Genomic DNA, 11,820 nt, shown 5'->3' on the forward strand with positions numbered 1-11,820 from the left:
CCACTTTCATCTCTTGGAATATCCACTCTGGGGGAAACCAGCACCCTGGAAGAAGTCTTGACTATCCAGAGACCCACCATGCTGTGAGGAAGTCCCAGGCTAGCTATGTGGAGAAAGAGATACTCAGCCATTTTGGTCAAACCAGTCCAGGCACCCAACATGCAACTGAAGACGCCATCTTGGAAATTCCAGCCCCAGCATATGTGACATGGAGAAAAGTTAAGGAAACCAGCTAAAAGTCAGACCTGAGGCCCAAATATACGGCCCTACCTGATCCATCTCAGACATCTTCACCCATTCAAACTAAAGCTCCACTCCTCTGTGAAGCAGACATATGCCATTTCTGATATGAACTACCCAAATTCCTGACCCACAAAATCATGAGGAAAATAACAAACTGTTGCTTTAAGCTACTAAGTTTGGGGATAGTTTGACAGGTAGGAGCAACTAGAATAGGGGGCTTCTGTGTGATGAAGTATAAGATCCCTGGGAGGGCTAAGTTTTGTAAATAAATACTCCAATCCACAATTTGTTTCTATGGGTTTGGCCAATGGGGGTCAGTCCCCAATAGTCTACCCATGCTTAATGAACTGACAAAATTTAGCTTCTGAACCTGCAAAGCTAAAACCTGAAGGGCCAGTCTTGATCAATATGCCCATCTCCATTATCGTCTGTTTTTCACTCTATCTTATGTCAAACAACTCAGATTAGGGAGCTGAGAAGAGTCTCACAAAGTTTACCACCAGATGTAGCTACTGCTCAGTACCACTCACAGCCTTTTGACTGGTACATGAAATGTATTTATTTATCAAACATTACCAAGAACCTCCCCTGTACCCAAAACTGTGCCTGGTGCTGGGGGGACACAGAGCTGGGAAAAACATAGGCCCATCCCTTGGAACTTCACACCCCAGTCTCTAAGCCACATAAATAGGCAATGATAAGAAACAAATGCATTTAGGGGACCTGCCTGGTGGTCCAGTGGCTATGACTTTGTGCTCATAATGCAGGGAGCCTGGGTTTAATCCCTGGTCATGGAACTAGATCCCACATGCCACAACAAAGAATTAGAATGCTGCAACTAAAGACCTGCATGCCACAACTAAAGATCCCACATGCTGCAATGAAGATCAAAGATCCCATGAGCTGCAACTAAGACCCAGCACAGTCAAATAAATAAATGAGCATTAAAAAGAAAAGAAAGAAATACACGCACTTAAATATATAGCAAACCTAAAAGGAGAAAAAGATAGCAATACATCAGGAGACAGAAAATCCACTTCATCATCCAGACAGAAAATCAATACAGAAACATTGACTTTAAATGACACATTAGGTCAGATGAACTTAACAGATTTACACAGAACATTTCACCCAAAAGCGACAACATACACATTCTTTTCAAGCAAATATGGAACGTTCTCCAGTATAGATCAAATGTTAGGCCACAAAAGAAGTCTTAATAAATTTAAGAAGACTGAAATCTGATCAGGCATCTTTTCCCACATAATGGTATGACTAGAAATCAACTGCAAGAAGAAATCTGGACAATTCACAAATACTGGTTAAAGAGATAAAACAACATGGAGATTGTGGAGATTAAACAACATGCTACAGAAACTACTAAGTCAAAGAAGAAATCAAAAGAGAAGTTAAAATAACTGAAGATGAGTGAAAATGGAAAATACAACATACCAAAACTTAAAGAAGGGGTGCCTAGGTAAAGGAGGCTGGGGATGCAAATGTTTGCTTGAGATATTTAAGGATGATTCCCCAGGTCCTGTGGGGATTCCTGAGCAAGTGAACAACTTATCAAACATGCTTTTAGGGGCACTGACGTGGCAGTGGTGTGTGGGTAGATTGTTGGGGCAGATCAAGCAACAATGGAGACCAAGCAGGAGGGAACACCCAGACATCATCCTTTTCCAGAGTCACTGTGGGGCTGCCCATGCTGCCAGCCAAGATGCAGACAAGCAAGGAGGTTGACATGGTGATGAAGCTGCTGAACATGGGAATGATATCCTCTGTGTTGGGCAGAACAAAGCCTACTGGGTTCAAAAGGTCACAGATCATCTGGCCTTTGATGTTAATGTCCAGTAGAAGGTGGGAACAAGCTTTGCGGAAAGGCTGCAAAGAGCGGTAAAAGCCAAAATTGATGGCAGGCAGCAAAAACAGTTTCAAGAAGGAAGTTCACAGCAATAAATGCCTACATTAAGAAATAAGAAGGATGTAAAAAAAGAAGAAGAAGAAAAAAACAACAAGGAAGGTCTCACACAACATAATGTTACACCTCATGGAACTAGAAAAAAGGACAAACTAACCTCAAAGTTATAGAAGGAAAAAACGAAGGTCTAAGAGAAAGAAATAGAGACTAAAAAGACAATAGAAAAGATCAGTGAAACTAACAGCTGGCTTTTTAAAAAGCCAAACAAAATAGACAAACCTTTAGCTAGACTCACAAAGGAAAAAAGAGAAGAGAACTCAGATAAATAAAATCAGAAATGAAAGAGGAGGCATTACAACTGATACTACAGAAATACAAAGGATCACAAGAGACTATTGTGAACAATTAAATGCCAACAAATTGAATAACCTAGAAGGGATGGATAAATTCCTAGAAACACACATCATACCAAAATTGAAACAGGAAAAATAGAAAATCTGAGCAGATCAGTAAAAAGATTGAATCAGTCACCAAAATTCTTAACAAACAAAAGTCAAAGATCAGGAGGCTTCACTGGGGAATTCTACCAAGCATTTAAGGAAGAATTAATACCAAACTTTTCCCCAAAAGTGGGGGAGGGGAGGAAGGAACACTTTCAAACTCATTTTATGATGCTGAAATTTGCCTAATACTAAAACCAGACAAGGACACTACAAGAAAAGAAAAGTACAGGCTAGTATTCTTGATGATTATAAATGAAAAAATCTTCACCAAAATATTAGCAAACCAAATTCAACAACATATTAAAAAAAAAACAAAAAACATTCTCCATGATCAAGATGGATTTATTTCAGGGATGCAAGGATGGTTGAACTGCAAATCAATGAATGTAACAACACATTAACAAAATGAAGGATAAAAATCATAGGGTCATCTCAACAGATACAGAAAAAAACATTTGACAAAATTCCACATTTGTTTATGATAAAAATGCTAACAAAAGTGGGTACAGAGAGAATGTACTCTTAACATAGGAGTTCTCTTGAGAGTCCCTTGAACAGCAAGGAGATCAACCCAGTCAATCCTAAAGGAAATCAGTCCTGAATATTCATTAGGAGGACTGATGCTGAAGCTGAAGCTCCAATACTTTCGCCACTGATATGAAGAACTGACTCATTGGAAAAGACCCTGATGCTGGGAAAGATTGAAGGCAGGAGGAGAAGGGAACAACAGAGGATGAGATGGTTGGATGGCATCACTGACTCAATGGACATGAGTTTGAGTAAGCTCTGGGAGTTGGTGATGGACAGGGAAGCCTGGCAAGCTGCAGTTCATGGGGTCACAGAGTTGGATACGACTGAGTGACTGAACTAACTGTTAACATAATAAAGCTTATATGTAACAAGCCCATGGCTAATATCATAGTCAACTAAAAAGCTGAAAGCTTTCCCTGTAAGACCAGGAACAAGACAGATGCCCACTCTTGCCACTTTTATTCAAAATAGTATTGGAAGTCCTAGACAGAGCAATTAGGCAAGAAAAAAAGAAGGTATCCAAATCAGAAAAGAAGTAAAACTATCACTATTTGAAGATGACCTGATATACAGAAAACCCCAAAGACTCTACCAAAACAACTAATAGAAGCAATAACTGAATCCAGTAAAGCTTCAGGATAAAAAATCAAAATACAAAAATCAGTTGAATTTCTATAAGCTAATAACAAACAATCAGAAAGAGAAATTAAGAAAATACTCTCATTTGCAATTGTATCAAGAAAAATAAAATATCCCGGAAACCTGTTCACTGAAAATTATGACATTGAAGAAAGAGATTAAAGAAGACAAGTGGGAAGATATTCCATGCTCATGGATTGGAAAAACTAGTATTATTAAAGTGTCCATACTATCCAAAGCAATCTATAGATTCATTGCAATTCCTACTAAAATTCCAATGACAGTTTTCACAGAAATAGAACGAACAGTCCTAAAGTTTACATGTAATTACAAATGACCCTGAATATTCAAAGCAATCTTGAGAAAGAAGAACAAAGCTGGAGGGTTTGTGTCCTGATTTCAAAGTATATTACAAAACTATTATGCCAATAGGTATTGGCATACACACATATACACAGATTAGTGGAAGAACAGAGAGCCTAGAAATAAGCCCATATATATATTATAAATTATTTATGACAAGGGAGTAAAGAATATATAATAGGACAGCCTCCAAAATAAATGGTTTTGGGAAAACTGGATATCCACATGCAAAATATTACTATCCTACACTATACACAAAACTTAACCCAAAATGGTTAAAGATCTGAACATAAAATCTGAAACCATAAATATCCCAGAAGAAAACATAGGTGGTAAGCTACTTGACGTTAGCCTTGATGATGATTTTTTTTTGATTTGACAGCAAAAGCAAAGGTAATGAAAACAAAAATAAACAAGTTGGACTACATTAAACCAAATAACTTCTGCACAGCAAAGGAGACCATCAATAAAATGAAAAGACAACCTACCAAATGGGATAAAATATTTGCAGATCATATATCTGATAGGAGTTAATATCCAAATACATGAAGAACTCAAACAATTCAATAGTAAAACAAACAAATAAAATCCAATTAAAATATGGGCAGAGGATCTGAATTGACATTTTTCTTTAAAAGACATACAGATGGCCAACAGGTAAAAGAAAAGGTAGTCATCATCACTAATCATCAGGGAAATGCAAATTAAAACTTTAATGAAATATCACCTTGTACCTGTCAGAATGGCTCAAAGACAAAAAAAAAAATAAGCGTTGGGAAGGATGTGGAGAAAAGGGAACTCTTGTGCACTGTTGGTAAGAATGTAAATTGGTGCAGCTACTATGGAAAACAGTATGGAGGTTTCTCAAAAAATTAGAAATAGAACTGTGATATGATCCAGTGGTTCTACTTCTCGGTATTTATCCAAAGAAAATGAAAACACTATTTACTTCAATGTTCACTGCAGCAGTATTTACAATAGGCAAGACATAGAAGCATAGAAGCATCCTAAGTGTTGATCAGTGGATAAATGACTAAATAAAATGTCACATACACACACACACAGGAATATTATTCAGCCATAAAAAACAAGGAAATCTTGCCATTTACAACATGGATATACTTGAAGGAATTATGCTAAATGAAATGTCAGACAGAGAAAAGCAAATACTGAATGATCTCATGTATATGTGGAATCTAAAATAGAAACAAACTAAAACAAAACTCAAACATACAGAAAACCCATCACCATAGGTTGCCAGAGGTGAGGGATGGGAGGAGGGCAAGATGGATAAAGGTGGTCAAAAAGTACAAACTTTCAGTTATAAAATAAATAAGTGGGGATTACAGGACTACCTCCCAAGGTGTAATACACAGGATGGTGACTATGACAATACCATATGGTATATTTGAAAGTTGCTGAAAGAGTAAATCTCAAAGTGCTTCTCACAGGAAAAAAAATTTTCTTAAGTATATACATATATAAAAAAAATGATGCATGAAAGGACAAATATGTACAGGAAGCATTAGGGAGACAGAAGAGGGGTCACCAACCCAGGCAGTCCACAATCAGAGCTACAGAATAGACAGTTGATCTTATCATTCTCAGGGTCCACACCTTTGAAAGATATCAATTTGTTGTAAATTTACATATAAATTTAAGATATGTTCACATTTCACTTTTTCAGCACTCTTGTCATTATTTTAGTTAGAAAAGAGAAGGGAACTGGCTTTTATGCACTTGCATGGTTCTCACATGTCTCAATTCCCAGTCCGACCCCTTAAGTCCTACAATGCTTCCCTAAGCTGATTTTATTAATTTTATGTGTAATATGCAGTTTTGGACAACTGATGGTGCAGAGGACATTATGGTCGGCTACCCTTATCTCAGTTCCACTCCTCCTCCTATGCAGTCGACACCTATTTAGGTGGCAGGGATCCCAGCCCCAGCTCTAAGAGTGAGCCTGCATGAGTCTAAGCTATAGCACACCTTTGGCCACTATGATGGGTTCAGAAATGGGCAATTAACCCAGGCCAATCAACTAAGTTCTGTGAGACAGCAGAGCCAAGAGAACTTCAGAACAAAATGGTGGGTTGGATGGTCTCATGAATACCTGGAGCAAAATATACCTGATGGGCACACAGGTATATTATTAGACACAATAATCTAACACAATTATTAGACTTTTCTAATAGGAACCAATAAAGCTGGTTTATAGTTTAAACCTGTGAGAATGGCAACCAAACAGATCTGAACTGATAAAAAATGAGTCACTGGAAGCATCCTCTTCCTCAAAAAAAGGGTATTAATGGGCTTTTAAGGATGTGCAGCCCTCCACTCTATACTAACTCACACCAGCCACACAGCGGAGGAGTTAATATATTGCCCATGGAGCAGCCCAGGTTCACGTGACTCCAGATCTTTGAAATACAAAGGCTAGAGCCAGGAGGCTCTGCAAAATTCGAGTCCTGATTTCTCCTTTAAAAGGTCACGCATTTCTGGCTTTCTCCTGCTTCCTCTTCCACTTTCTAGGGCAGTCGAGAATTTCTTTGGTAGTTACTGCTATAGAGATAATCCTGAGGAAAGCTTCCCAGTAAACTTTCCCTAAGAAATGGTAAGAAGTCTTAGTATCCACCCTTGGGGCATCCACTGGGTTGCTCACATTTCTAGAGGTTAAATCAAGCAGGAGAAGCTCTCAGGACTTTGGTTTCTTGGCTTACTTAGTTTCTTGGAGCAGAGCACACAGCAAATGATTTTTTTTAACCATCTCTGAGTGCATTGTGACCTGCCCACCATATCTCAAAAATATGAACCCAACAGAGAAGACCCCAGGGGAGATGGCAGTGGCCCAGCCAGGTGCAGAGAAATTGTTCAGTTTGGACTTTCAAAGCCTCACAGTCATTTTCTCTCTCATTGTTAACTCAGTCCAGTTTCCGGAGGGGGAGGGGAGGTGGTTGCTCAAATACTGCCATTTCTATTGCTATCGGAGGCTCTCTCTGATTCTCTTGCCCAATCCATCCCATGGCACATAACAGGGCAGTGTCCCTTGGAAGCCATCTTCTCCCCATGCCTGCTCAAGAGCCCACCATGACCCCTCAGAGGAACTCCCAGGACCCGCAGTCTGGCCTTCAAGGCCCTCCTCAAAGGCCTGTCATATCCCAAGTCCCCACAGTTCCTCCTCATTTTTTACTACTGCCCAGCACAGCCACTAGGTGACCAGTCAGTTCATCAGCCCAGCCCAAGGGCTGTCTATGCTTCCTGTCAATCACTGATAACCTCACATGTGCCTGGATGGCACAGTCTAATCAAAGGTCCCACTTCTCCCCCATCCCCAGACTGGCTTCTCCTCCCAGGGCACTCAGGTCTTTCTGAAATAAGTTGATTACTGATTTGTTTACTCTGACTCATTGGAAAAGACCCTGATGCTGGGAAAGACTGAAGGCAAGAGAAGGGGATGACAGACAATGAGATGGTTGGATGGCATCACTGACTCAATGGACATCATGAGTTTGAGCAAACTCCAGGAGCTGGTGAATGACAGGGAAGCTTGGCGTGTTGCAGTTCATGGGGTGGCAGAGTCAGACATCACTTAGTGACTGAACAACAATCCCCCTCTTCCCCAAAAGGAGCATTTAACCCCCATACGGGTATTGGCCATAATTTATTGAAGCTCAGTTCTTAGAAAAGTTCCCGGGGCAGAGTGGGTGTATTAATATTTAATAGTTCTCAGGAAGACAGATCCCATGTGAATCTCTTCGGTTCACTTCCTAAAACCTCTCCAACTTAACCAACATTGGGTTTTCCAGTCTCTGTCCATTGACAGTGGGCTATCCATCCCTGCCTCATAACAGTGTTCCACTGGATAAACCTCTCACTGGATATTGATTTCTTAATAACAAAAATGTGCCTTTTCATTAATGTCTATGATTTTGCTTTCACTCTTTTAAGCAATGACATCTTTCTTTCCACTAAGGGCAAATTTACCCTGCAAACTGCCAAACCTCTGCAATCCTCCAGAAACCACTTCCTTTGAAAGAAGTCTGGTAGGGATATCACCACAGAAAAAGTGGTTCTATAACATCCCGCAGCTTGCACACTTGCAACTGCTATTCTATTACCAAGACAGTTCCCTTCTCTCCTAACCTCTGCCCAATTTAATCCTAGCCTCCTGACTTATCTCCTACCTGTGCCCTCCGGCTTCATGCCCTTCCTTGACTTGTTTGTTCATTTCAACTCAGAACCGCTACACACGTCCAGGGTTATGACCACAGCCCCAGTCGGTCCCGGGCTACGTTCTCCTGATGTCCTCCACTTTTTGTTCACTGTCTCCTCATCCCCAGCCTTTCTGTCCCGGTGCTCACCGCATCCCTTTGGCGCGAGCCCCACCACCACCGCCACCACCCTCGCTCGGTTACCTGGAGCTGGTGCAAATGCAGAACGTAGCCTTGCACCAACAGCTGGAATAAGAGGCGTAGCTGCCCTGGCCCTGAAAGCTCGTCCAGGCTCCGCAGCCTCCGATCGCCAGGCCCGGTTCCGGGAGCCTCAGCCGCCTGGGCCGCAGGGAGGGCGGAGGGGATCGCCGCCTTGGCTCTGGCCCCGTACGAGCCGAGGCGAGGGAGTGCCGCCCGCGTCCCCAGCAGCGCCCATCGCAGCCTCGCGGAGCCCAGAGCGCCCATTCGGTTCATGGCTCGCCCCGCCGCGCCTTTGGCTCTCGAGCCAGAGCGCCTGGAATTTGCACAGAGACAGAACAGCAGGGGCGGGTTCAAGGGTACCGGTGGCCCAGGGCGTGCCGGACTAAGGCGGGCCCTTATTGTTCCCTTTTCCTCGCGGTCTTCAGTCCCTCCAGATATGACCTAAGGGACTCACAGAAGTCACCCTTTCCAACTGGAAGCCTCCTGGCTCGGGAAGGGGCCGGACAACCCCAAGGCAGAAGATGCACGGGGGACTTAGGGGAGCCCGACGGAGCTCTGACGATGGCCGCCCCTTCCGCGACTGCCCACCTCGCACTTCCGCGAGCTCTCGAGGTGAACTCGAAGTTCGCTTGGTCTCAACTCCGGCGAGGAGTGCAGCGAAGTTCTGGACAACCCCGGAGCCCTCCGAGGCCGCGAGGCCCCACCCAGGGAGACCGGCCTTCGCTTGCCCTGCGGCCTGGCCTCCTCTCTTCCCAGGGGCCAGATGGAGCCGGCCGCTGGCTTTTTCCAAATAGTCCCCAGGATTAATCCCGGAGTCCGAGCGCTGAGCAAGAAAGAGCAAAAAAAAAAAAAAAAAATCTCCAAAGGAAAAACAAAATCCCAGAAAACCTGATCCTGTATCCAGAGTCGTCTGATTCTTTGGAGGGAGGAAGCCAAAGTAACTAATTTAAATATTAGGGTGTTTTTTTTTTAATGCAATTCTACCCCTCTCCCACCCCATCACCCACTCACTCCCTTGTCAGATGAGGCAGGATTTTTCAAAAGGCAGGTTGAGATTACCGGATTGAGATTACATTTAGTGAATGTGACCAAAATGAACTTTTAATAAGATGGAAAAGAATAAAATAGAACAGAAAATATTTCAAGAAGGAGAAGAATTATTTCATGAAATCTTCGTTTCATATATGTATATTCGAAGTACAAGTTTCAAAATGTTAAAAACATGACTCATACACATATAAGATAAACAAGGAGCCAAAGTTTACTCAACCCTTTAGAGGTGGAACCAGCAGGAGGATAAAGTTTGTTCTAAGAGCATTTGAAGAACTGGTTATTTATAGGCAGGCAGAGGCAGTAAAGGCCTGTTAAGATCAAGAGGGCAAAAATTAGATTGATGGCTCATGTAGCTAATTGTGGGTTTCTTTTTATTTATCCCCTTAGCGGGTCATAGAGTTTCTTGACTCTGTGACTGAATATCTTTCATTAGTTCTGGAAGTTTTCAGACTTTCAAACTTTCCTTCTACCCCATTTACTTTTCTCCTCTCCTTCTAGGACTTCAAATTATATGTTAGACTTTCTAAATATATCCTCCCAGTATCTTACCCTCTCTTCTGTACTGTTCTATCATTTAGTCTCTTCTAGCTCATTAATTCTCTCTTCAGCTGTGTCTATGTTAAATCTATCCATTGAATTTTAAATTTCTATTATTGTATTTTTCAGTTTTCAATTTTGATTAGTTTTCTTAAATCTATTTTTTAAATATTTCTAATTTTGTACCAAATTCTTAATTTTATTTTTTCTTATCTCCTTTACTTTTGTAAGCATCATTACAAAAGTTCTAAGGATTATGACCAATAACTCCAATATATGGAAGCTATGTGGAGCAATTTCTATTGTCCATTATTTCTGGTGGTTTTGTGTATATTGTCAGGTTTCTTCCTGGGCCTGGTTTCTTTTGATTGTGTGTTCATTCAGAAAATGTACTCTTTAAGTTTCTGGTGGAACAAATTTGAAGTTTAGGATGATTTCATTTTCCTCGCAGAAGATTTACTTTTATTTATTGACAGTTGCCTAAAGGCACCCACAATCCAGAATCACCAGAATTCCAGTTTCAAGGAATGAGATGCTTTATAGCTGTACTGCCGTCCTCTAGAAGGCTAGTGGATTTCCAGTCCTTAATCCTTTTGGGTTATGGACTTCAGTTACACTTCACATAGCCCCATGAATTTCTGAAAATGAGAAATACTACTTCGAGGAACGGGCTTCCCAGGTTGCTCAGTGGTAAAGAATCTGCCTGCCAATGCAGGAGACTTGAATTCAAGCAGGAGATGTGGGTTCCATCCCTGGGTCAGGAAGATCCCCTGGAGGAGGGCATGGCAACCCACTCCAGTATTTTTGCCTGGATATTCCCATGGACATAGGAACTTGGTGGGTTACAGTCCATGGGGTCGCAAAGAGCTGGACATGCCTGAGCTTCTGAGCAGCATGCACTAAGAGGACAGTGGTACCTAACACCTAACTTACCTTGGGAGTTCTATCTGATAACCCTTTATTGCCTTGTTTGTTCTCTGATGCTGATGCCTTTAAGAGAATGCTGGTCATATTTGATTCAGCTTTTCAAATTATCCTTTGAAAGAGAGTTGAGTCCAGTACTAACAGAAGTGGAAATCCAATTTATGCTTTTATCTTTATTCATTTTCTGCCTTCTGGGTTCATTTTCTTGATATATTTTATTTTTGTTGATGTGAAGTCACTCAGTCATGCTCATCTCTTTGCCAACCCCATGGATGATAGCCTGCCAGGCTCCTTTGTCCATGGGATTTTCCAGGCAAGAATACTGGAGTGGGTTGCCATTTCCTTCTCCAGGGATCTTCCCAACCCAAGGATCAAACCCAGGTCTCCCACACTGCAGGCAGACTCTACCATTTGATTCCTACCAGGAAATACGATTATATTTTTAACCTTTAAAAAAAAATCATTGTTTAATACAATTTTGTTTCCTAATGAATGGACTTAATGCTGCATATTTTCTTTTTTAAAAAATATATTTTATGTATTTGGCTGTGCTTAGTTGTCAGTGAAGGCAATGGCATCCCACTCCAGTACTCTTGCCTGGAAAATCCCATGGATGGAGGAGCCTGGCAGGCTGCAGTCCATGGGGTCGCTAGAGTAGGACATGACTGAGCGACTTCACTTTCACTTTTCACTT

The 11,820-nt window shown here is 41.5% G+C and overlaps 1 protein-coding gene across 1 annotated transcript in view; it reads right to left on the bottom strand.

Moving 5' to 3' along the window:
- CYP27A1 (cytochrome P450 family 27 subfamily A member 1) overlaps positions 1–9,428 on the bottom strand; it is a 41,763-nt gene extending 32,335 nt beyond the window's left edge. The window contains exon 1 of the mRNA XM_005889664.3: positions 8,616–9,428. Coding sequence (XP_005889726.3) covers positions 8,616–8,885 — 270 coding nt within the window. The 5' untranslated portion in view covers positions 8,886–9,428. The remainder of the gene's footprint in view (positions 1–8,615) is intronic.
- Between the last annotated feature and the right edge of the window lie 2,392 nt (positions 9,429–11,820).

Source organism: Bos mutus, chromosome 2 (genome assembly GCF_027580195.1).
Source record: "Bos mutus isolate GX-2022 chromosome 2, NWIPB_WYAK_1.1, whole genome shotgun sequence".
In the NCBI taxonomy this organism is placed as follows: domain Eukaryota; kingdom Metazoa; phylum Chordata; class Mammalia; order Artiodactyla; family Bovidae; genus Bos; species Bos mutus.